The following is a 27,202-nucleotide window of genomic DNA, read 5'->3' as shown; positions in this document are numbered from 1 at the left end:
TCCTGTAGCAGTACACTTGCAAAGCCCACACATGACAATAACCTGATTCAAGGCCCCATTCACCCGATTTTTTAAAAATATATAGCACTCCAACAAAGTAGGATTATAAAACTTTATTAACTTTTAAATATAACGAACGGAACAAAAACTGTAACAAACATTTAAACATTTTTGACAAAAAAAAGCAACAATGGTCAGAAGCTGTCTTTTGTGCGAATAGTCCCAAGGCAGCACAACGTGCTGAGTTCTGGACGGCACCCAGGTGATGTCACCTGGGTGCCGCACTGGTTTTTGGGATCCTACAATGCAGCTCAGAAAAACAGCGTGGGGCGTCCCGGGTGGTGCGGGGGGGAGGCCTCGTCAGTAGCGGTCTGTTGTGCGAATAGTCCCAAGGCAGCAGAACGCGCTGAGATGTGGATGGCACCCAGGTGATGTCCAGTAAACTGCCGCACTGGTTTTGGTATCCTACAATGCTGCTCCGAAAATTGGCGTGGGGCGGCCCGGGGGGGGCGTGGGGGAGGCGGCGTGAACGGGCCTCCCCAGGTGGCGGCCATCCAGCTGAGTTGCGCCCGCTCTTGCGGCTACAGCGTCTCGCTCACCATGTAGTTGAGTTGCTCCCACTCTTGCAGTGCAGCGATAGGCGGCTGCCACAGGACTCTTAAAATGGCGGCCGGCTCTTCGGTTTTGGGCCTGGTCCACTAAAATGGCCCTGGGACACCTTGGAACTCGGACACTTGCCTGCTAGGGCTTGGGCTCCATTCTCGAAAGCGTCCCCTCAGCCGTGAAGATTCTACAAAAGTCTTGGGGGCCCTCGACTCCTGCAGGCTTCCGGTGGGGAGCGGCTGCCATGATTGCTCGCGGAATGACCACGACGAAGCCACGAGATGGTGGTGCTCTCATGCTGACGCCAGCTTCAGTCTGAATCATCCAGAAACAAGGTGGGGCTTTCATCGTTTGAGAAAAAAAAATGTTCTAAACCAATGAAAAGTGTTATTTTTAGGTCATATGACCAAGCCTTCCATCTTTAGGAAACCAAAAGTAAAATGAACCAATGAAAAGTTTTATAAACAAGTCACATGACCTGTTATGCGGCATAGGGCTACAAAAAGCGTAGAAAATCCGTTGGCACGTGAGGCGGCGTCAGTAGCAGACCGATGTGCGAATAGGCCGAAGGCAGCACAACGCGCCGAGATCCGGATGGCACCGAGGTGGTGTCCAGCAAATTGCCGTACTGGTGTGGCCATCCTACAATGCTGCGGCGAAAGACGGCGTGTCCAGCTGAGTTTCGGTCACTCTTGCGGTACAGTGACTCGAACGCGCCGAGATCCGGATGGCACCGAGGTTGTGTCCAACAAGTTGCCGCACTGGTGTGGCCATCCTACAATGCTGCGCCGAAAGTCGGCGTGGGGTGCCCCGTTGGCTTATGAGGTGATGTCAGTAGTGGACCGATGTGTGAATAGGTCGGAACCAGCACAAGGCGCCAAGATCCGAATGGCAAGTCCTGGATGTTGAGTGCCATAGTTGAGAGTTCTGAGCAGTGCTTGTAAGACTATCTGAAGCTTATTTGCACCTGCTGCAGCTTCACTATTGCCCGAGGTGGTGTCCAGCAAATTGCCGCACTGGTGTGGCCATCCTACAATGCTGCGCCGAAAGACGGCGTGTTCAGCTGAGTTCCGGTCACTCTTGCGGTACAGTGACTCGAACGCGCCGAGATCCGGATGGCACGCAAAGATTTAGCTAATTTGCTAAAGGGGGGAGTCGCTATTTCTTTTGATAATTTATTTATCCATCTGTAGCCTCTCTAATCTCCATTACAATATGTTTCTTGCTGTCGCTAGCTGATGAAAAAACTAAAGTGATAATTTCCTCATCCTTATTTTGTCTTTCTTTGTTCCTTAAGATGTTATCTGTGTCAATCTCTTCCGAGAATGCTGATGCGTTAGGGATTTCCTTGTGTTTCTTAATAGCATTGGTGTCTGCTCAAATGACATCACTGATAGTAGCCCTGGTGTGGCCAAAGATCGCCCATGACATAGGCGGCCGGCTCCCGAGGTCCGGCGGAACTTTTTTCCTTTTCCTTTCTGCCTCTTGTCCCACAATCCGTTTGACCTGAAGACACGACCAGGTCCCTGAATGTGTGCAGGGGGACGTTATTGATTGAATCAAAATGGCGGCTTCACACAAAGCTGACTCAAGCGTTGCTGTTGATGCTATACAGACAAAAATTGGTTTTCAGTTTGTACATTCTTCAGGATTTTTTTTTTCCATCCAAGGCTGATTGAGAGTTTGTAGAAAAATGGCTTCAGATTTTCAACATACTACTCTTCAACATTCTTCCTAAATGTAACAATGTGAGACTCACTAGGAGAACGGCTGTTTATCTTTCCTTTCAAAATGCTGCCAACAATATTTTCTGAATGGAAGACACCATCTTGTAGCATAAAGGGGCGAAAGGGGTTCTGGTCTGGCCGATGGTTGGTGGAGACATTTTGACTATATCTTGGACCTGCCCGGCCTCGCCTAAAATGGCGCCGGTATAAATGGGACTCGTAACTCCTTGTTGTGTACTGGTTGAACAACCTTGATATCACGAGATATGAATGCAGTTTTGATGCTCATGGCGGGCGGGGACGAGAATTGATTGAATATTTCGACATCCCTATTGATATTAAGTTCTGATGTGTTATTGATTACTGTACTATTGAAAGTTCGAATTAACGTCACCCATGGTACTTGCACGCAAATGTATATCTAGATAACTTTTTTATAAGTGGCCCTGTCGTATTTTAATTACAAAATGTACGTCCACCGATTCCGCAACTGTTAGACACCTTAGTTCTTGCAACCTAATTCGTTACGTTCCTCTATAATGTAAATGTCTCCTCATCATATACGATTTCAGTTTGCTCTGTGGCCGGCCCACGTGGTTATAGGCCTGTATTTGTATACTGACATTTTCACAATAAAGGTTTTTAAAACAAAACATGGTAGTAGTATTTACATTGGTAAAGTTTTTACTTTTAGTCACTGTTTTCGAATCAGTAAAAGGCAAGTGAAATAAAGCAGTCCAATTACATGACGGATAAAAGGTATAATATGTAGGAACGCAGTAAAGATAAATGGTCAAGGGCAGTTGTGTTTTCCACTTCTGCAACATAAAGTGATCGATAAGAATCTGATAATCAGGCGTATCGGCGACTAAGACAGCAGGCCGAGTCTCTTTTACTCAACGGCTCCGTCATGGAACGAAGAAACGCCCTTTTTCTCGAAAAAGGAATATATTTTACTTGCAGGACAGTTGAAAATTTTCCGGGAAAGTACATTAGCCTGGAATATTATAACATATATGTTATAAAAAAAAAAGTTCGAAATCAATAAAAAGCGTATTTTTTAGGTCATATGACCAAGCTTTTCATTATTAAAATAACAAAAGTAAAATGAACCAATAAAAAGTTTTATTAACAAGTCACATGACCTGTTATGCTTACGTTACGCGCTGCGCGCCGCGCCCCGGATCATTTCCGGGTGCGCTAACGCCGCGTGTCATATAACGCATTACGCGACAACGTAGGTCAAGAATATAGTCAAAATGTCTCCACCAACCAGCGTTCGGAACACAACCCCTTTCAGCAGTCCAAAAAGTTCTGTAAAATGACAACAGAGGGGACAGGCAACAAGAACCATCAGTCAAAGAGGGGAGGGCAAGTTCTTCTCTACCGGGTCATGTTGGGGCGCTACCGGAACTGATCGAATTGGTAGTCTACAGTGTTTCTGGATGTTTCAGACTAAAGCTGGCGTCAGCATGAGAGCACTACCATCTCGTAGCTCCGTCGTGGCCATTCCACGAGCAGACATGGCAGCCGCTCCCCACCAGAAGCCTGCGGGAGTCGGGGGCCCCCAAGACTTTTGTAGAATCTTCACGGCTGAGGGGACGCTTTCGAGAATGGGACCCAAGCCCTATCAGGGAAGCGTCCGAGTTCCAAGGTGTCCCAGGGCCATTTTAGTGGACCACACCCAAATCTGAAGAGCCGGCCGCCATTTTGAGAGTCCTGTGGCAGTCGCCTATCGTTGCATCGCAAGAGCGGGAGCAACTCAACTACATGGTGAGCGAGACGCTGTAGTCGCAAGAGCGGGCGGTAAACAGCTGAATGGCGGAAGAGGCACAGTGTAGCAAAAGCGGGCGGAATGGCAACTAAAACGGTAAAGGGGCGCCCCACTACAGCGTGTCTTCAGGTCAAACGGATTGTGGGACAAGGTCCAGAATAGAAGAGTCATCAAAAGGCAAAAAGTTCCGCCGGACCCCGGGAGCCGGCCGCCTATGTCGGGGGCGATCTCAGGCTAAACCGGTGCTATAAGACTTGGGGAGGGGGTCGGAGCCAAGCGTCTTCTCCGAGTCCGTGCCATCACACCGCCCCTCGGGGGCCTCCGTCAAGCGGTTTAGGGAGGTACCATATCACATTGTTTTCAAATGCAGTCAGGTCCACAAACGACACTCACTTACTTTGAGAATAGTGAAGCTGCAGTAGGTGGAAATAAGCTTCAGACAGTGTTACAAGCGCTGCTCAGAACTCTGAACTATGGCACCCAACATCCAGAACTTATGCCATTTGAGAATGGCAGTGATATTGAAGCAACTCAGGGACCAAAACCATTAACGTACTTTCACGTATGAAAATCTTACTTGGGGAGGGGGCAGGAGCGAAGCGCCCCCTCCCAGTCCGCGCCACCACACCGTATGTTGAAAATCTGAAGCCATCGTTCTACAAACTCAACCAACCTTGGATGGAAAAATCTAGGAAAATGTACAAACTGAAAACCAGTTTTGGTCTGCATAGCATCAGTAGCAACGCTTGCTATCAGAGTGCATGAGTTTCATGCTCGATCGATTGAGCTAGCCGGATCGGGCAATAAAAAGTATAAAATAGTTATGTAAATAGTTATTTAATAAAATGTTTTACCCTGTTTCTTTGCTGGTGTGTTGTCTATATTTTTAATATTTGCATAGGGTTTGTCGTTATTTTGGGCGGGGTGGGTGACGGAGCCGAGCTGTCTTGCAGCCCTCATGGTGTGGAGCTCAGTTCATCTCACTATTTTCGTATTTCTCATGAAGGGTTGTTCCTAATATTTCTATTTCAGCGAGGTCAAAAAGAGATCCAATTAGTGGCCTACTGATTTTGCTCGATTAATTTTATTTTTTTACACGATTTTTCACGATTTTTCACTATCTGCAAAGACTAAACAGAGTATTGCGACTTTGTGCTTGTTTGTAAATAGAGAATCAACCAAAGAGAATCAATTGTAAAACAGTAAATGCTTGGATAACAATCAATCAAATGGAGAGACAAGCAGGCACGACGGATTACAACGGGGGTAAAGGCCTGCGTTAACTACTCTTCACTATCTGCAAAGAGAGAGTACTACTAAGAGAAAAGAGGGGAGGGGGGCAGCGTTCAAAGCACATCAGCGTGCATAAACACGAAAAAGTTTTTACCTATCACGTACTTGACATTTTACAGCTTTTGATATTTGCTATTAAAAAACCAATGAAATTCACTGAAAAAACCATAGGTTATAGGCCATATATAGTTAGGAATTTGCATTTACAAAACCTTGAAAATTCACTGAAAAAACCATTGGTTATAGACCATATATAGTTAGGGATTAGCCTTTTCAAAACCTTATTTTACTCACACAAAACCATTGAAATTTCATATATAGTTAGTTCCACTAACTATATATCGCGCACCCGCAATCCACTGCTGATGATGTCACATATTACATCATTCATGACATGGTTAGTGTCATCACTGATGACATCACTGATGACATCTCAAATGACATCACTGATGACATCACTGATGACAACATCCAGTGACTGTATGTTTCTGTAAAGTTAAAATGTCTTACATATTGAAGAATGAGTGGATGTATAAGTGTCTGGATGAAGGATTTAGTAGGTGCATGACTGACTGTATGAGTGAGTGATTAAATGTGTCTCACTGAGTGCATGGGTTAGTGACTAAACTGTCTTAATTTGTGCATCATTATGTCTGTTGTTCTGTAAACTGTTGCATGTGTTGATAAGTAGCTATATGAGTAACTATATGGGTTATTGATTGGTTGCCCAAGTATTTGTATGGGAGACTGACTGAGTGTGTGTGTGTGGGTGGCTGGGAGGTGTATGACTCTGTGCATAGATGTGTGAGCAGTTGATTCACTAGATGTATGGTTTCAAAAGTGCATGTGGAAACAGCTGTATGGGCGGTTGACTGTGTGCATGAGTGTATTGGTGAGTGAATGGATATCTCAGTGCTACATGTCAAAGTAAGTACATATGTAAAACACAGTACATGTGAGAGTTGACATATATAAATAACTGTGCATAAGAGCCAGTGAATGTGTGAGTGGCTGTATGGATCATTGTGAACTTGTATCAGGGATTGTATAAGAGAGTAAATATGTGTTAGTATATGTTTGAATAAGTAAAGTTTGTATAACTGTATAGTTGAGGAAATGAAGGTGTGATTGATTCTTTGCAGGACTGACTAGGTGTGTGAGTAACTCCATGGATGAGTGACAGTCTGTGAGTGTCTGTTTACACTGATTGTATCTAAGGTTATATTAGAGTCTGAAGAGGTTCATCGTATTATCACATGAATGATATCATCAGTGATGTGATCAGTAATGTCAAATGAGATGTCATCAGTGATGTCATTTGAGATGTCATCAGTGATGTCATTTGAGATGTCATCAGTGATGTCATCAGTGATGTCACTAACCATGTCATGAATGATGTAATGTGACATCATCAGCAGTGGATTGCGGGTGCGCGATATATAGTTAGTGGAACTAACTATATATGAAATTTCAATGGTTTTGTGTGAGTAAAATAAGGTTTTGAAAAGGCTAATCCCTAACTATATATGGTCTATAACCAATGGTTTTTTCAGTGAATTTTCAAGGTTTTGTAAATGCAAATTCCTAACTATATATGGCCTATAACCTATGGTTTTTTCAGTGAATATATATATATATATATATATATATATATATATATATATATATATATATATCCACATAAATAAATATAAAAATGCTATATATACATGTTAGATAGAGTCAAATGGTATTTTTATAGGAAGGTATACAGATCCTCAATGTTATTCAACCCATTAGGGTGTTTGGAGTCGAATCTTAGGATATATGATGTTTCTAGACTCCTCAATCTAGCCTCCTTATTCCCGCCTCTTAGTAGGAAGTATGGCATCTATCACAAAATATTTGAGGTATTTGGGATCGCTATTGTGACTGAGCTTGAAGTGTCTTGCAACCGGATAGCTCTCATCATTGTTACAAATTGCACAAATGTGCTGTAAAATTCTCTCATGAGCTAGCAATTTCGTACTCCCTATATATTTTAAGTTACAGCTACAGGTGAGCACATAAACGGCATAATCTGATTTGCACGTTAAGTGCAAGTTGATTTTGCCAACTCCCGGATTAAATGCTGTTTTATAGCAGGTGGTATTTTCTCCATATTGACATGCTTTACAGACAGAGCATTTAAAGAAGCCTTTTCTAGCTTTTAACCAGGAGTTTTTAGGTCTAGCTTCTATACTGCTTCTAACCAGTGAGGACCCCATGCTATTTGTTTTTCTGAAAAACTGAAAGATTAGTAGGTAAAATACCTCATATTACTGGGTCACTTTTTATGATAGGCCATTTTTTTCTTACAAATCCTCTGATCTGTTTTTCTTGTCTGGAAAAGTTAAGAATAAGCCTAACTGGTTCTTCCGGTCCTTCTTTTTTGCTCGGTCTACTATATCTCAGCAGATCCTTTCTACACAATGATTTAGATTTATTGATTGCTGACTCAATCACCTTCGAACTGTACCCCCGATTTAGAAACCTATTCTTGCATTCTTTTTGTTTTGTATTGCAATCTTCATCTTCGCTACAAATCAGTCTTATACGGAGCATTTCTCCATACGGAATGCTCCTAATTAAATGGGACGGATGAGCACTTGAGGCATGCAATAAGGTATTGCCTGCCGTGGGTTTCTGATATAGGGTAGTTGTCAGTTCATCCCCCTTCACCTCAATTCGAACATCCAGTAAGGTTACCATAGACCTACTAATTTCTGCTGTAAAGTGCAGGTTGACCGTATTGTCATTCAACTTTTAAATGAACTCGGATGCGCTGTCGAGATCTCCATCCCAAATTATAAACAAATCATCAATGTAGCGCAGCCAAGTAACTACACTCCTATTATATGCTTGTTCATGTTGTTGCCTGAGGACCAGCTCCTCCCACCAACCCATAAATAAACAGGCGTAACTGGGGGAGAAGCTGGCCCCCATAGCAACACCCTGAATTTGCTGGTACATTCTACCATCAAATAAGAAAAATTTATCATCTAGGCAGAATTGAAGCATTTTAAAAATCATCCTGGCGTGTTGAGCAAAGGATATTGGCCTGTTGACCAGAAAGTACTCGACGGCTCTTAAACATCTTGGTTCTTGATACATGTATATAAACTCGAAACATCGAGTGCCAACATTAGGAAGGAAGGTTTCCATTTTATGTGCTGTATTTTGCTTAGAAAGTCACTTGTATCCTGCACAAATGATTTAAGACCTTTGACAAAGTCCTGCAAGAAAAAGTCTATATATCTTGATAGATTTTCTAACAGGCCATCACGTGCTGCTATAATAGGACGTCCCGGAGGCTTATTTGGATTTTTATGCATTTTAGGTATAAAATACATAACCGGGACCATAGGATGTTCTTTCTTTAAAAATTTGAATTCATTCATATTCAATAACCCCAAACTTTTCCAAGCTAGCAATTGTGCAAACAGTGCTTCCTGTGTGTCTTTGAACTTCGTATATGCAACCTTCCGGTAACATTCAATGCTGTTCAACTGGCTGTAAGCCTCCTCCATGTAGTCGTTACGTGGCCATAGCACCAAATTTCCTCCCTCATCAGAGTTCCTTATGATTATCTGCTCATTGTGTTTTAATTTGTTGATCAGCTGTCAATACTGCTTTTCATGATTCGTAACTTTCTTTTTCAAATTTGTAGTTATATTACTGAGTTTCTTGACTTGTGCCACCAGTTGCTCACTAAAAACATCGATTGAGTCACGTGCCATAATTGGAACAAATTTTGATTTTTGTTTAAAAGATGTGATGGGTTTAACATTAGTTCCCAATATTTGTGATGGCTGAATATCAGATTCATCTTGTGATGGATTCTCTCTCAAACCTTCCAACCCCTTCATTTCATATAGAAGGTCATAATCAGTTCCATCTAGTCCCCGTAGAGCTGGATTCTGAGGTGTCGTCATCTCCGCATTACTGGTTGAGTGCGTTACTTGGAGTGTAAACGCATCCTTGAAATTGGGCACAGACATCAGGTTCGTCATGTAAAGACAGACTCCATTGTTGGTTATGACAATCAATTGTTTATTCAAAGATTTATCATGTTCTTTGGTTGTAGCGGTTCATAGGTAAATATTTTCCAATGTTTTAATTCGACCTCAAGAAAATCATTGAAGGTGATTTCAAAGAATGCTCCGACACAGACCTGCGTTATTTGTTAACTCCGGGTCTCACCGCATCTAATATGCATTTTTTACCCCTCTTTGTTAGCCACCCGCTCTGGTTTATAAGGTACCCAGATACCTCCCAACCCACACATGTCCCCCATGAATGTTTTTGTACACTGAGGTAAATGTAAACTATCGAAATGCAATTTCATCTGAGCTACGTTTTGAATTGTAAAAGCGTCTTATTGTGTTCACAGAGCTCCTTGATAAAGGGCACTTTCTGCCCGAAATGCATCGAAGCATTCTTTGAAATCACCTTTAATGATTTTCTTGAGGTTGAATTAAAACATTGGAAAAGATTTACCTATGAACCGCTACAACCAAAGAACATGATAAATCTTTGAGTAAACAATTGATTGTCATAACCAACAATGGAGTCTGTCTTTACATGACGAACCTGATGTGTGTGCCCAATTTCAAGGATGCGTTTACACCAAGTAACGCACTCAACCAGTAACTAACTGCGACGTACATGGACGGTTACGTCACTTGTTGGAGCACCCAAAACTTAAGCTAAATCATTCAAAAATCACATGAAAATTTAAAACAAACATTAGCTGTGCGCCACGCCATCAACCACTAATCATCTCTGCATTATCTGCCTGGGTACCTCGTAATTGGTGGAACTTTTTTAGTGTCAAATTTCGTATGAATCTGTATATATCGGCTCTGGTTTGGGTGTAGCTGAAATTTGATTCTGGACAATAGGACAAGCCAAGTGACAATAGCTGCTGTTCAGCCGCAGAGAGGTCAATGCCAGCTAAATTAATGATGATATTTTTATTCTCCGTGTCAGAGTTGTCAACCTGAAGACCTATCGTCATTTCATCATTTATTTGCGTGCTCTGCCCCTTCCTCGTTTGGCTGTTCCTTCTCCTGGCTTGCCTACGGGCCCTCCTCCTCCTTGTTGCCCTGTTTTCTTTGGTCCCTTGGTTCGCGACCTTAAAGTGTCCCTGCGACTGCTTTTGAAAATCTCCAACTCTTCCCCCAACGTGAGCTTGATGTTGGTTTTTATCGGCCTCGTTCCTAGATTATTGGATTCCGATCCGCTATCCACTGCAGAGCTGAAATCTATCGCATTATGTTGATAATCTTGACCTACTTTAGCACAGTCGATTTTGTCATTTGTGAAGCTCTACCAGATTGTAACATCCAGTATAGCAGAAAGGTGACATTCATGGCACACATAATACACATTACTTCAGTAAGAACATTAATATGCAAATCTTTCATGTGGCACATTCTTTTTTTAGAATTGTTTGTGAGAGATTAGTGTGAAGAACTTGTGCAAGGTTTACTCCTGAAATGGTTGCATGATGCCAAGTCAAACAGTGGCATTATTTGCCTGTCTTTTGCCTGTCAAGACGAAGGGAGGTAATATTATGGCGAAAAGGTTAGGAGGAGAATAGAGGAACACAGGAAATGACCAGTGTGAAGGGTGACCTAGATGAAGGGTACACACAGTCTTGCAAGACCAAATGTACTAGTCCCAGTTGCGACCTTAGGTCAACTAGTGAAGTAGTATCCTCTCTAGGCACTATCTGTTAACAGATTTACCAGCATCATTCACTCTGTAATGAGGGGTTGCCATTTCTAATCACAGCTGTATTTCATAGGTAGGCTATGATTTGAAAGTACAACAACCCCTTTGCCGTCAGGTGTAGTGTCCACCTGGCCAGCATCGTTAAACTTTGATCTGGGGAAGGAACATTACGAACCCTCCACCTGCAAGTAGTGCTTCAGAGTTGCTGTTCTTCTCAAAACTGGATCTGGGTCCCAAAGTATCCCAGTTATAGGCCTCCATGATCTAGAAGGTCACGTAAATGTTTTTTAGTACGTTTTCCTCCAGCGTGGCTGGAAAGAGAAAGGCGCTCCAATTGGATACATTTTAACACCTCATTCATTCAAAGTTCTGGGGAAATTGCAGGTAATCCCAATACCCCAACATGCACCATGCTCTCAGAAGTTCTCAAATCTCTACTCTAATTCAGCCCAAACATTGCCCATGAGACTCTACCTTTAAACTCTGTTTGTGTCCTTATTTCCACTTACATTTAGCTTGCATCACTTTCACTTGTTGCACCTGGAGACATATCTACTTGAAGTGAGGCTTGACTTCTGTCACCTTTCACTCTACTGTTTCAGGCGAGGCTTCACTGACACTTCAGCTTGTCAATTTTCTTCAAAATCATACCTGATGGCACAGTTACTCCTCCGTGGCCCTGCATCACACTTCCTTGGCTTAATCTGCATCATTCTCTGAAGCGGTTCTTTTGTACTTGCACAGGGAATGTTGGAAAGAAACCCTTTTGTCATACTTGTTCCCCGTCATACATTTGTGTCTGAGGTCTACTAACTGTCTATCTGCAACAGGTGTCGATAGTGTGCCCATCATATCAGCCACACCTCTTGGAGTGCCTCCCACTCGCTCCCACCAGCAGCAACCAGAACTGAACAAGCTGGATACAGACATATCAAAATCAGTCATGGTAGCCGAGGGGAGGCTCAGGCCACCATTGATAATTGAGGTGAACCAGCAACCCAAGAGAAAAACAGCCTCCGCTCTCCCTCAGGTAGAGCGATCGCCATTGGTACCCATCACTGCCCTATATACTGTCTCCATTGCATGACTCCATGACAAAGACTGAAGAGATACTGTGTACTGCTCCAGTTGCCTCCTGTCTAGGTTGTCAGTGGTTTGTTGAAGTCCAGCTAATTGCATCTAACATCTAAGTTACAGGAGCGGAGCCCGTAACCTGAGCATAGTGGCACTCGCTGGCAGACTTATTATCCCCACACACCCTATCTGAGCCTGTCTGTGGAGAGCAGATATCAGAGTGATTCTTCTCCCCTTTTATTCTATGCCAGTGAAATCCTTTAAATCCTGTAATAATATGCAGTAAAAATACTGTTAAATGCATGATCTGAAAGAAACACGTTAGTGTTAGATTCCTTACTTTAGAATATCCCCAGGCATCAGTCTGGATCCGGAAACTTTTGCGTAGCAGTACCCCTGCGCGTCGGTAGGCGTCGTCTGCAGGCGTCCCCTGCGGCTCCGCGTCCGTCGTCGGCGTCGTGCGCCGTGATGACGTCGCTGGAGTATATAGACGCCGCCTCCGCGCGCTGACGTCAGTTCTTCTTTTTTCCGCGCCAGTGGACGCAGATCTGAAGAGCAGTACTCCGGTCTTTTGACCAAGTTTTTCGATAGTTATTTCTCTCTTTGTGCCTGTTAGGATGCCTGGGTTCAAGCACTGTGATGACTGTGAGCGCACGATGTCGGTCACAGACCATCACCGCCTCTGTCTCCGGTGTCTGGGCCCCGACCACGACGTGGACTCCTGCGTCGACTGCCGGGCCCTCACCAACAAGGCTAGGCGGGAGCGGTCCCGCAAGCTACTGGAGCTCCGGGTGTCGGCCCTACGTCGGGACCGGGAGCGGTCCCGGTCCGGCCGGAGGTCGAGAGAGCGTTCGAGGGAGCGGTCGCGGAGCCGCGCCGAGCGTTCCGGAAGTCGACACCACTCGTCAGGCTCATCAGGTAAGAAGCACAAGAAGTCGGGGCGTCGTCATCGTACCCCCGACTCCCCCCGACGCTCGTGCGATGCGGCCGGGGGCTCGGGTGACCCCAACCCCGCGGCTCCGCGAGAGTCGCCGGCGCGGCCTGCCTCATACCCTCCGGTCCCTGGGCACGGCACGGCGCGACGCCTGAGGAGATCGAGGCGTTCCTCATGGCCATGAGGGCGCTCGCTTCTCCGACGGGGCCTACGGCGCCTTCGGGCCCAGTGCTACCGTCTGGGGGCCCTGGCGGTTCGGGTGTCCCTGCCTCGGCGCCGTCGGGTGCTCCGGCCCCGGCGCCGCCGACGGCTCCGACCCCGGCGCCGCAAGGGCCTTCGGGATCGGCGCCGGCTGGTCTTCCGGCCTCTCCGGCGCCGTTACCATCGGGGTTACCCCCGACGCCGCCCCCGCGCGGCGCCGGTTCTCCGGTGCCGGCTCCGGCCGGCAGCGGGGCTCCGACGCCGGCTCCGGGCGGCACCGTTCCCCTACCTTCCCCGACGCCGGACGCGGAGCCGGACCGGCGTCGCTCGACGCCGGTCCCGGCGCCGATGGGGCCCATGAACCCCGAGGAGCCGGTCTACATCGTTGACTCCGAATACGGAGAGGATGAAGAGTTCGGTGAAGGTTGGGAGGGGTCCGAGGACCCTCTGTCACGCGAGTGCCAGTATGACCCGGACTGGACAGGTGACTTGGGGGATGCCAGTGGTCTGGACGACTCTCCTAACCCTGGTTTGATCTCTCCTCCAACCGTGGCATCGGTGGAGGGAGCTGCATATTCAGTGGTGCTGATGAGGGCTGCCAAGGCCTTACACCTTGAGCTCCCCGTCGCGGCCGTGAGGCCTAACATCCTCACTGAGGTCTTCAAACCGCAGTCATGCCCACAGGAGCCACTGCTGCCGTTTAATGAAGCCTTGTCAGACGTTCTGTTGGGCACGTGGTCCAGGCCCACTTCAGGTGCGCCTGTTGATCGGAACGTGGCCAGGCGCCACCGTCCTTGTCCGGACGACCCCAAGTTCCTGTCTACCCACCCCACTCCTGAGAGTCTGGTGATCCAGGCCTCGACCTCCCAGTCCGCATTCCCGTCGGCCCCGCCCGACCGGGAATCCAAGAGGTATGACCAGTTTGGCAAGAAGGTCTTCTCGTCCATTAGTTTGGGCCTGCGGTCTTGCAACACCGCTTGCCTCTTGGGCCGCTACACCCACTCTGTGTGGGATACGGTCGCGGAACTGCTGCCAGAATGCCCCATGGAGGTGCGGGCAAAACTCGGTCAGGCTGTGGCTGAGGGCCGAGATGCAGCTAAATATTCGATACGGTGTGGTCTTGATACGACCGACTCGCTGGGCAGAGCTATGTCAACGACGGTGGCGATTCGTCGCCACGCCTGGCTGAGATCCGCCAACTTTTCGGCAGATGTCCAGAATACATTGATGGACATGCCGTTCGATGGCTGTCACCTGTTCGGTGACAAGGCGGACCACGCGCTGGAACGCTTCAAGGACTCCAGGGTCACGGCCAAGTCCTTGGGTCTCTCGACCCAGCGTCAGCAACCGGGTTCGTTTCGTCCCTTTCGTGGCCAAGGAAGGGGCGCCCCCACATGTGCTGCCAGCCACGCGCCGCAACAATCCTTTCAACGCGGTGGCGGCCGTGGGAACCGCCGTGGTGGCGGTCGGGGACAACGGCGGGGTCAGACCACACCTTCCCCCGCAGCATCTGCCTCAAAATCCTCCTAGTCCGTGCTTCCGGCCCCATGTGACGCCAGTGGGTGGCAGGGTTCGCCATCACCACGCTCACTGGCGCACGATCACTTCGGACAGGTGGGTGCTGCAAATCGTCCGAAGGGGCTACTCCCTCCCCTTCGAGACCACTCCTCCAGCCATGCCACCGCAGAACCACCGTGTGTCGGGGGACCACTTGACACTTCTGCAGGAGGAAGTTACGGCCCTCTTGGCCAAGGGGGCCATCGAGCGCGTTCCTGGGCCAGAAGTAGGGCGTGGTTGCTATTCCCACTACTTTCTGGTACCCAAGAAGGACAAGGGGGGCCTACGTCCTATCTTGGATCTAAGGAACGTCAACGGCTTCCTCCGGAAGGAGAAGTTCAAGATGTTGACGTTAGCTCAGGTCTTGGCTGCTCTAGACCCACAAGACTGGATGGTAGCGTTGGACTTGCAGGATGCATATTTTCACATCCCCGTCCTGCCGGCCCACCGGCGTTACCTGCGGTTCACGGTAGGCCAGGAGCACTTTCAGTTTATCGTGCTTCCCTTCGGCCTTACCAGCGCCCCACGGGTGTTCACAAAGGTGATGGCGGTGGTCGCAGCCCATCTGCGCAGGTTGGGGGTTTCAGTCTTCCCCTACCTAGACGACTGGTTGTTGAAGGCGGGCTCGCCCCAGACAGTCGTCCACCACCTTCAGATGACGGCAGACCTCTTGCACGACCTGGGGTTCTCCATCAATGTGCCGAAATCACACCTGTGTCCCTCTCAAAAGCTCCTTTTCATCGGAGCGGTTCTGGACTCGGCGCAGTTTCGGGTTTATCCTCCGGAACGGCGGGTCCGGGATATTCAGGCTTTGATTCCCATCTTTCAGCCGCTATCCCGGGTTTCGGTCAGGTTGACGCTGCGGCTGCTGGGACTGATGGCTTCCTGCATCCTTCTGGTGCATCACGCCCAGTGGCGGATGCGGGCTCTGCAGTGGGACCTGAAGTTTCAGTGGGCCCAGCATCAGGGCAACTTGTCCGACCACGTCTTGATCTCGGAGGGCGCTGCGAGACAACTGCAGTGGTGGCTTACGGACCGCGATTGGGTCAGAGGCAGATCCCTCTCCCTTCCCCATCCAGAGCACGTTGTCGTGACGGACGCGTCCCTCCAGGGCTGGGGTGGCCACTTGGGAGAGGCAGAGATCAGAGGCATCTGGTCTCCGGCGGAGTCCCGGCTCCATATCAACCTGTTGGAGCTGCGGGCGATTCGTCTGGCACTGAAGGCATTCCTCCCCTTTGTCAACGGGAGTGTAGTGCAGGTGTTCACCGACAACACCACCGCCATGTGGTACTGCAACAAACAGGGCGGAGTGGGGTCGTGGACCCTTTGCCAGGAGGCTCTGCGCCTCTGGCAATGGCTGGAACGTCAGGGTGTGACTCTGACGGTTCAACACCTGGCAGGTTCCCTGAACGCCAGGGCGGACGAACTCAGCCGTCGGTGCTCGATGGATCACGAATGGCGTCTGAACTCGGACGTGGCGCAAGGCATCTTTCTGCGATGGGGGAGCCTTGGTTAGATCTATTCGCCACAGAAGAGAACGCGCAATGTCATCAGTTCTGCGCGTTGGAGTTTCCAATACGGCACTCGCACGGCGACGCCTTTCGGCGCGAGTGGAGTTGCGGTCTGTTATACGCCTTTCCGCCTATACCACTTCTGCCCAGAGTGCTGAAGAAGATCAGGCGCAACCGGGCCCAAGTTATCCTTGTGGCTCCGGACTGGGCTCGAAGGTACTGGTATCCCGAGCTACTCAGCATGTCAGTCGGTCCCCCGATCCGCCTGCCTCTTCAGGAGGACCTTCTGTCGCAGCAGCAGGGGACGGTCCTCCACCCGAACCTGTCCAGTCTCCACCTCCATGCTTGGAGATTGAGCGGCGGCAGTTGAGGCCATTTGACTTGCCTCCTGAAGTCTGTGATGTAATTCTGGCAGCCAGGCGTCCCTCCACTAAGTCGGTATACGCCTGTCGGTGGAACAGATTTGTGGCATGGTGCACAGCAAAGGCTGTGGATCCACTCTCTGCCCCTCTTTCCGAGGTTCTTCTGTTTCTTCTCTCTCTTGCCCAGCAGGGCTCTGCTCTGGGCACTATCAAGGGCTACCTTTCTGCCCTTTCAGCCTTTTTACGGCTTCCTGATCAGCCTTCTTTGTTCAAATCCCCGATTGTAACTCGATTCTTGAAGGGCATCACTCACATGTTTCCACCTGTTCCGTTTGTGATGCCTCAGTGGGATTTGAACCTGGTTCTGACCTTTCTGATGTGTGCTCCCTTTGAGCCCCTTCATTCTTGCCCTCTCCGTCTCCTGACTTTAAAGACGGCTTTCCTGGTTGCCATCACCTCTGCCAGGAGGGTGAGTGAGCTCCAGGCTCTTTCTGTGGAACCTCCTTTCTTGTCCATTCATCCTGACAAGGTGGTTCTGAGGACTAGACCCTCTTTCCTGCCCAAGGTTGTTTCGGCCTTTCACATCGGGCAGTCCATCACCCTCCCTTCCTTCTTCCCGCCTCCGCATCCTTCAAAGGATGAAGAGCGGCTCCATCGTCTGGACCCAAAACGTGCGCTTTCATTTTATATGGATCGCACACGCCAGTTCCGGGTGGATGACCAACTGTTTGTTGGCTACGTGGGTGCGAAGAAGGGACGGGCGGTCCATAAACGGACCATCTCTCGATGGGTCGTTCTCTGCATCAAAGCGTGCTACTCTTTGGCTCGGAAGGAGCCTCCTGTTGGGCTGAGGGCCCATTCCACTCGGGCCACGGCGGCTACTACTGCCTTGGGCCGGGGAGTCCCTTTGCAGGACATTTGCCAGGCGGCTACGTGGGCCTCGCTGCACACTTTCGCGAGGCACTACTGCCTGGACAGTCAAGTCCGGAGAATGGCTTCTTTGGCCGTTCGGTCCTCCAGGACTTTCTGGTGTAGGAATGTATTGGTTCGCAGACCCACCACCGGGGTTGGTATTGCTGGGGTATCTATTCTAAGGTAAGGAATCTAATACTAACCTGTTTCTTTCAGATGAACAAGTTACTTACCTTCGGTAACGATATATCTGTAAGAAACATTAGTTAGTGTTAGATTCCTTACCGAACCCACCCATCCTCCCCGTTCTGCGAACTGATACCTAGGGTTAAGGACATCCCTTTCAGGGCCCTAGTTTTTACATGGCACCAGTGTTGGTTCTCTCATGGCTCTGCGTCTCCTGGCGCGGAAAAGCTGTGTACAAAGAACTGACGTCAGCGCGCGGAGGCGGCGTCTATATACTCCAGCGACGTCATCACGGCGCACGACGCCGACGACGGACGCGGAGCCGCAGGGGACGCCTGCAGACGACGCCTACCGACGCGCAGGGGTACTGCTACGCAAAAGTTTCCGGATCCAGACTGACGCCTGGGGATATTCTAAGGTAAGGAATCTAACACTAACTAATGTTTCTTACAGATATATCGTTACCGAAGGTAAGTAACTTGTTCGTTAGGTTGAGTATGACAGTGGCTGAAATACTGACTGTAGCGAAGTTCTGGAGAACTGAGCTTCACAACTGGAAATATTTCCTTGCCTTTTCGACTCCAATTAGGGCAGGCTGTGCCATTCTATGCTCCAAAGTTTTGCGATTTGGTTGATAGGTGAGCAGCATGTTACCCCTCAGAGACCCAGGGAATAATGTTCTTTAGACCTGACATCACCCCTTCTCAGCCCAAGGATTTTGACTGGAGAGATAGGATTAGCAAAACTAGTGACAAAAAGGCAGTTGAGTCACATGCTGTCTGCAAGACAACAAAATATTTCTAAAAAGAATAGATACCTGAAAACCAGAAATGCCATCAAGTTGTAAAGTGTTGCTCAGATGCTCCTTTGAAATTGGCTTTAGAAAATATTTTTTTTAAAACCAACATTAATTAAAGTAAATCTGACAAAATATCATGCCTTTCTACACATTTTCACACTTGTCTCTCCTCTCGCCTTGTGTTGATTGGAAGTATTTGATTGCGTTTGTCTTTGCTGTCCATAGCCTCTCACCATCACATACTATAGGAAGAGATCATCTCTCAAAGGTGGTGTTGAAGGTGTGCCCATCAGCTTTTTCCTTTACCATTGCAAAAAGAGTGTATGTTGAATAGTAGTGAAATTGGGCTGTGGAAGGCATATATTTCACCGGACTTAATCTTGTTTTGTCCTCAACTTTTTCATGTGCATTATGTAGTGTGCTCACGTACAAAAGTGTCATTCTGCAGCAACAGAAGCAAATTAGCAGACTGTAAAAAAAAAATCATCCACGATATGTAACTGAAAGAAAGTTGCTGATTTTGTAGCAGTTTCTTTTAGAACTATTTAGCAGTGCCACATTTCTTTTGAACAAATATTGAACTAAGTTTTGTTTCCCTTTGGTAATAATTGGATTGTTTTACTGTCATTCCTTTCTCAGGGAAGAAACCCATTTTTTCTTGAGCCAGCAATAATTATAACTATCACCGATGGAAGCAGGCTGACTACCACAAGTGGCATTCAGGAGGAGGTAATTTAGCAAATGTGTTTATTAAATACTTCAACTGAAGACAAGGGCCGAACCTGCTGTTGCTGCTTAACTAACGCCCCCCTCCATAAATAGGAGCTGATAATTGGGATTAAATTCAAGTGTGTGCACTACATGCATTTGAATTGGATACAAAATATATTTTCAATACATTTGTCAGAGAAATTCATAATCTGAATATCTGCTTTGGAATACTATTCACACACATTGGAGCTGACATATTTCCTTGTCTTAGACAGGAACATTTAAACCCTCTGGGATTTAAAAGCAGTGGTGTTGGACTTGTACTCAATTCCTTTTAAAAAGGTACTCCGATTTGTATGTCATGCTGCTTTGCTTCTAAAATATGAAAATGGTACATAATATGAAAATGAATACATACTTTTTTCTACATGAACATTACAAAAATCGAAGCAAACAGTCTTGTACATATGTAGAGGTCACTTTGAGGTATATGTTGTATAATCTTTTTTAATTAAGCCACGTTTCCTTTGGTAATGTATCTCTAGTACCTTCTACTTCATTCAAGAATGGACTGAAAAAAAATTAAGCACATGCATGTTCATCCAGGAGTTACCTGGAGCATGTTATATAGTTGCCTCATTTCACGGGTAATGGTTGAGCGAGAACATATATACTCTTTGTTCCTCCCCCCCTCTATTTCCAACATGTGAACCTATTGGACATTAACAAGCTGAGCTTAAACTAAAGTGTTTGTTTTTAACTCGTGCAGCAGTCCTTTTTGCATCTATATCATATTTTCTGTCAAACTAACCAAAAGCGTTGTATTACATTTCATTTATAGTAGTGGTGGATTATAGGTAAGTCCTTTTCTCCACACACTATGCACACTCAAATTCTGAGGTTTTGATGTGGCTCGCTCCTCTAACCTCTCTGGAAGTGGGTTCCTTCAACACAATTCTGATTTTCATGACTACTTGACTTTAATCTGACAATCCTCATTCGCTGCGTATGAGTAGAGGACTCTCTAAACCAGGCTGGCTCTTTTCATGTTCATGAAAACTATACTGGTTGCAAGGGGTAGATAGTGGATTTGTTTGGCTCACTGTTTGTTGTTCAAGGGAAAAAGATTGGCCTTTCACCAGAGATATGTAACTATTTCTCCCTCGTTGATGGGTGTGGAGAGAGAAGGGCTAACAAACTGGAGTGTCGACTATTTGTGGTTATGGGGATTATTCCTGCTCATCTAGCAGTGATCACCACTTTTCTTGGAAATACGTATCTGCTTTTCTATCTTTGTAATTAAACTGGCCAAGGCTTGAGAGTGCCTGGGCAAATCACAAAATCATGCCTTGCTCTATTGAGGTCAATGCAGCTTGTGTGTTAGTTTGGTTCATAGTCTAGAACTGAATAGTGAGTATTTTCTTAAAACCCCAATGCAGAATTTGTTGTAACGTGCAGAAGGTAAAGAGCAACTTTTTGGAAACTGGAGGTTAACGCGTAGATAGTCAACAAGAGAACCATAGCCATCAGTGAATACACGTGGAATGTGTATACTATGGAACTACCATTTGATAACACATTTTGGGCCTCCATAATGAAGCACTAGAGGAGTACAAGAAACGTATGGTAAAAGCTCAATTGCGGATGGCATTACCTTCAGCTCTGCAATAGCTTGGTTTTTCTCAGCTTTGAGGCTTTTAAGTCCAGACCTTTATGCAAAGAGGAGGCTACCTCTTTTGATGAGAAGTAAGGATTTATCCTAAATCAAATTTTTATTTTTTATTATCTTTATTATAATTGTATGCATAATAAAACAATCAAACATCATTAATTATACTGAAGCACCGTATACAACCCCACATCACCCCCATGTGGTAACATCTGGGAACTGGAAATTATCCAGTAGATATAGTACAGCCATTCCATGTATCTAGGCCTTGTCGCTGTTCCTTACCGTATTCCGTCTCAGATCATTGACCTTTTCTCTGTGTATGAGTGTACCTCTACAGGGACCCGGTCTTATTCCCAGCCCAGATTTTCTCAAATTTCGTGGAATACCTCTTCCCTTATATACTTCCCTCTCCAGCAACTTGTAATGGTCCAACCTGCTTATCAGTTTCCAGGGGAGGAGGGGGGGGGGGGGGTTCAGGGGAATGGGGGAGAAGGGGGCCCCACTTTCGTGCTATATCCCTCATGGGTGCCATATAACCTGGGTTTATCAGACGTTTCTGGTAACGTGTCATGTCAATTGGTCCCCAAATGCCCAGCAATATCATCCTAGGCTGCAGATCCAAAGTCACCCCAACTGCTTCCTCCAATGTACCCCCTTCCAAAAGGGCGTCCACCATTCCACGTCCTCAGACAATGCTCACTCTTCGTCCTTCCAATCTGATGTTGCAGCTGCCATGAGTAGCATGTGCGGTGGAGGATTTTGAGTTTAACTAATCGGAAGCTAGCCCTTATCGCATCCCTTGTGGGGAATCTCAGTGCTTCCTGACAATCCTCTTCCATCTCTCCCATGTCCTGCACCCACTTCTCCTGGAGTCTCGTGGGTAGGGATTGCGTGTTGTGCATTATAGTGCCATATTTCAATCAGTTTATGGGCCACTTGGTCCTCTTGGCCATCCAAGAGTAGCCCATCCAGAGGGGAGTATTCCTGTGTCTCTTCGTCCTGTGAGACACATGTCCGAAGGGCATATTTCAATTGAATATATCCCAGCCATGGCATCTGACATCTGATATTCTGTTATGTGACTGAAAGGCACTACCCCATTAGCATCCCAAACATCCGCCAGCATAGAAATACTATCCTATTCTATCCCAGCCTTGGAAACCCATCCGTGGCACCACTTATCTCAATCTGGAGCCCTCCCAGAGCACAGTCCTCTGTGTCAACCTAGTATCCCACTCCATCCTCCAGACAGCAACAACCGGGTTAGTGGCTGGTCCCGCCTTGGGAGCCAACCAGTCTCCATATAATACATACAAAAAGCTCTGGTCGCCCATTCCCAACCTGGTCAAGTTGAAAATCGAGATCATATCAATCTGCATATGCCCCATCGTTTACCACACATCCCTACGCTGCCTCATATTTTCAAACACAGGGCAACGATATCCCTCCTTCATATTTGAACCTTTGTAATAATTCAAGACAACCCAAGGTTGTCAACCAGCCCAGAGGAGTGTTCTCGCGTGTGTGTCAATCTTGGCAAAGACGGCATCCTCTATGCCATTTGGGCAATTCTTAAGTGCATAAAAAGGGAAAGGCCTCCACCTTAAACCTCGCCGCCCGTCCCAGCAGCGAGAGTGATAGTGTATGCCAGTGCTTGACATCCTCCTGTAGTCTCTTAAGCATGGGTTCCAAGTTCGCTTCATAATGCGATTCAGAATCCCGAGTTATCCATATCCCAAGTTGATGACCCCTAAGTCTAAATTTGGTGCGTCCTCATATGCAGTTAACAGTTAACAGAGTACTCAATTAACCTTTCTCCCGAGTGTTGGCATGTCTGACGAAGGTTACACACTTTTCAATCTAGGATTTTACTTCGACCAGAAATTCACATCTTCCATCTAAAACACTTCCTTTATGACTGAGCCGTGTAGACTACTCAGTTTTTCTGGCATTACCACCTCCTCAATAGCTGATTTGCTTGATAGAGGCGGTGGTACACTTTTCAAGTTATTGTTTGGCTTTTAGCTTAGTGATTTCCTTTGCTCAGATGGACGAGTCTCTCATCATCTGATCATTAACTGGAATTATTCTCTCAATTCTTAATTCCAGAGTTGCAGTGTCATCAGCCAGATGGTGCAGTCTTATCTTTGGACTTAGGATAGAATTTTCTGAAACGGCCCCCTTTTTGAAGTTCCACTTGCACTGTTACGTTAATCAGATTTCTGGCTGATATGCGGTTTACAGGGACTATCAAACTGATTGCCTGTGTATTCTTCAGTGTAGACACCTGCAGGTCTGCCATCCAGAATTTGATATGTTACAGATCATGAGATTATGACTTCCTGGTCTGCAGACATACGTTGGTCCAGGTTTGTGAACTTGAAAGCTAGACTTTTTGATACCTTTCCTTGCCTTTGTTCTCAAGCTTTTAATGGAGTATCAATTAAACCAAGCACCCCCTGATTTTTCAGCGTCAACACCTTGGTTCATCGCATGAATAAAATCTTCACATCTTTACACATCTTAAAATATTTGTTTTACCTAATACGAACAAAACCATTCTTACTTTGAACATTTATTTGTAATTTATGGTAATCTCCCACCGGGAAATGCTGTGCTCAAGCTGCTAGCCCCAGATGTGCTTTCTCTTAATGTACAAATGTGACATCAGGGGAGTCAAAGCTCCTCAGACGTTAAATTCATTGCAATATAGTAGAGGCAAAATCGGTGACCTTATATACACACACTTTTATGGGTCAACACTGTTGGTTACCTTGTGTGCTTACTATTAGTCCCTGAATGCATCTTCAAGTAATAATGCAGCTTTCAGTTATGAAAATGTGCCCAATTTGTTTACATCAAGTCTGGTTGCCTATGCGGAGTGTTGGCTTCCGTCCAAGCATTTAATGTTAGGCGGGGGCTAAATTGGGAAGATTAGAAAGGAGGAAAAAGTATTTTCATGGGGTTTCTCGTACTCTTAGTTTTGCTCAGCCACTGCCTCAAACACTATGTGCTGTGCTACAATCTTAAATGCAGAAAACGAGTGCCAAGACGGGTCTTGACCAAGTCATGAACAAATCTATCAGCTTAGATTTGTGTAATATGCCTACTGTTCTGCCGAATAAAAAGAATCCTATACATAGATATTGGTATAATTGAATTCTGTCAATTTCCGATAGTAAAATACACAAAGGTAAGTTTTTGTTGGCCAAATACTAGGTAGTGTTAATACCACATATGCTAGTGTTTGCCATAGTGTATGAAGAGAGCTTTATGTAATTCTTTTGCACAGTTTTTAAACTGTTGCACTTTTTCAAATGGGTACAAATATTGTTGGTATGTAACACTATATATATATATATATGTATATGTATATGTATATATATGTATATGTATATGTATATATATAGTGTGTGTGTGTGTGTATATATAGTGTGTGTATATATATATATATATGCTTAATCTCCTCCTAATGTCTTTCAGCTCCATTTACCGCTCAACTCTCCGTTGCCTGGAAGTGAATTAACCAAGGAACCTTTTCGTTGGGATCAGAGACTTTTCGCATTAGTTCTGCGTTTGCCAGGTACAACAGCTGCAGAACAAGAGCAACTGGTAGGGGTGCCTTTAGATGACTCTGCTATTACCCCTATGTGTGATGTTACTGGAGGTGAGTATGAGTTGGCTTGAGCATGGATCATCAAAGCAGCACACTTATTTTTCTGACAGTATGCCAAGTTCTTCAGCCTGTTTCTTTTGATGAATTTTCTTTTTAGTAAATGATTTCTTTACCCCCTTGCCCACGGCCGGAATTCCGCTCCTGTGTGGCACATTCCGATCGCGGGCGTGGTCATGACGGACCCCAGCGTCATCAGCACACGAGCACTGTGCCATGACGGCTGGGGGCCGTCATCGGCATGGAAGAGGTTAAAAAAAAATTGTTTACTTTTTTAAAAAACGTTGTTTTTGGTTGCCTTTGTCAGTTGCTGGAATTCTATTCATAAAGGTGTTGAGCATTTGTATCCTACTACTGAAATCAGAAACAGTTCATTAACTAAACTCAACAGAATTATCCTCAACTCCTGTAAAATATACTTAATTTACTTAAAATCCGAAGATCTTTGTAAGGGTGAAGTTGACACACTCTGGGCAAAGATTCTGGAACTTAAATAATGCGACTAGGTAAATGGGAAATGAGCAATAATTTCTACTTGGGAAATAAAACTACAATGGTAAACCTGAAACTTTGAATGTACAGAGAGTGCCAAACAAGTATACAGGGAAGTTAATTTCTAAGTAAAGTTATCCTCCAGTTATGCTGCATTAGTGCTTTCTCAGTATCAAGGATGACTAGTACAGCCCAGAGGGATGGTCGCCAAACCTTGTCAATAACGCACAGTTCCTACCTGGTGTGGCCGCTTCTTTGCCTGGCTTTAAAAACATTTTTTTAAGTTTAAGTGAATGATCTATGGATGAAAGTCCTCATGTCTGTAGTCTAGGGCACTTGTGCAGTTGTACGCCTTGCTTGAGGAGGGATAATAGGCAATAAGATCTGATCTCCTCCTGGTCTTTTCTTGGCTTTTGGCCTATCTTCTAAGTAGGGCCCCCGGTTTTATGGTATTTATTGGACATTTCCGTCTGTATTTATCCATATTTATTATGGGTTTTGTGAAAAAATGAAGCCAAAACTGGTATATTTCCACATTTATTTAACCAATAAATATGCAGTCATGCTTGAAACCAAGTTTCAGCGATATGAGCACCTGCAGAAGATAAATAAATGCACTTATACAAAAAAATGCACATTTCAGTATCAGCCTTGTGGATATCTACAGCTGTTTAAGCCTATTTACTAAAATTCCTTTTTTTTTTATCCCCTTACCTATCAATCCACACAGTTATTGGCCTGGCAGTCATAGTAAAGTGCATTTAGAATCACTCGAAGCACCCAATAACCGTTTTTATCCACATTAAAAAATAAATACAGACAAGAAAATGTTTTTCTGCCTGTATTTATCTGTAAAAATCAGTCAAAATGGAAAACGGGGACCCTTACTTATAAGGGGCCTGGAACATAGATCAGATGATTGACCGGTCTGGCAAAAAGAAATTAAAGACTATCACCATGTTTGGAGCAATTCTTTTAAGACAGTCAATATGTCCATGGTCTTATTGTTCTTTGCCTTGTTTGTAGCCCTGAATAGATCTTCAAATGCCATGGGGACTTAAGAGCTTCACCCTGGGCCAATGAGCTCTTGGACAAATGGGATTCATCTGTGTAAGATTGGACGTCTCCCAGATTATCTTGCATACAGTTGTTCATAACATCTCTTACACCGTTTGGTTTTTAAATTGTCATCTTGGACCACCAGGCCGTCCTGCATTCTAAGGCAGCCTATTCTTTATTAGGCTACTGTCTTTCTCTCTGAGCGTTCAAGCAGGGAACATGCTGCTTTAACCAGCCCTCATAATACTTTCTTAATTTTAGCCGTGCATAATTGCGCTCTTCCATATCTAAAGTGAAAATCTGAAGATGAACCACCCACCATTGTCTGCCTTCCAGGATTTCTGTGCTAGTGTATGCTTTTGATAAATCTCTAAAGCCATTATCACAAGAAGGGAGCTTGGAGATAAGTAAAAGAAGGTTGCCCTCCACTCATAGCAAAAACCATAATTACCTCCAGATAGAGACCCTTGCTTCTAGTCCGGGTATGAGTCTACACTCCTAAAATAACCCCTGCTCACCCCCATGGTAGCTTGACACGAACCGACAGGCTTATCTTAGAGGCAGTGTTAAAGCATTTGTGAACACATACAGTAATACAGTGAAAACACTACAAATGGACACCACACCAGTTTAGAAAAATAAGTAATCTTTACTAGACTTAAAACAAGACCAAACGACAAAAATCCACAATACTGTAATCCAAATGAGTCTTTAAAATGGTAGAAATAGCTTAGTTCACTTTAGATTGTAAATGCGAAACTTTACTCTCACAGTACTTGGGATGCGTAACACAAAGCAAACAAAAGGGTCGCAGGGTAGGTGATGTCCCGGTCCTTACTCTCAGGGGAGTGGATACGTTGGTGCCTTACTGCTGCGCAGGGGAGTTGAGGCTTGCTTCCTTTCTG

General features: G+C 45.8%; 1 protein-coding gene across 1 annotated transcript in view; it reads left to right on the top strand.

Moving 5' to 3' along the window:
• Positions 1-27,202, top strand: part of INTS6 (integrator complex subunit 6) — a 462,066-nt gene that overhangs the window by 92,297 nt on the left and 342,567 nt on the right. Inside the window, exons 4-5 of the mRNA XM_086935031.1 lie at positions 19,330-19,419; positions 24,557-24,740. Of these exons, the coding sequence (XP_086791157.1) occupies positions 19,330-19,419; positions 24,557-24,740 (274 nt within the window). The remainder of the gene's footprint in view (positions 1-19,329; positions 19,420-24,556; positions 24,741-27,202) is intronic.

This window comes from Lissotriton vulgaris, chromosome 8 (genome assembly GCF_964263255.1).
Source record: "Lissotriton vulgaris chromosome 8, aLisVul1.2, whole genome shotgun sequence".
NCBI classification, from domain to species: Eukaryota; Metazoa; Chordata; class Amphibia; order Caudata; family Salamandridae; genus Lissotriton; species Lissotriton vulgaris.
This window is presented reverse-complemented; position numbering and strand designations above follow the sequence as displayed.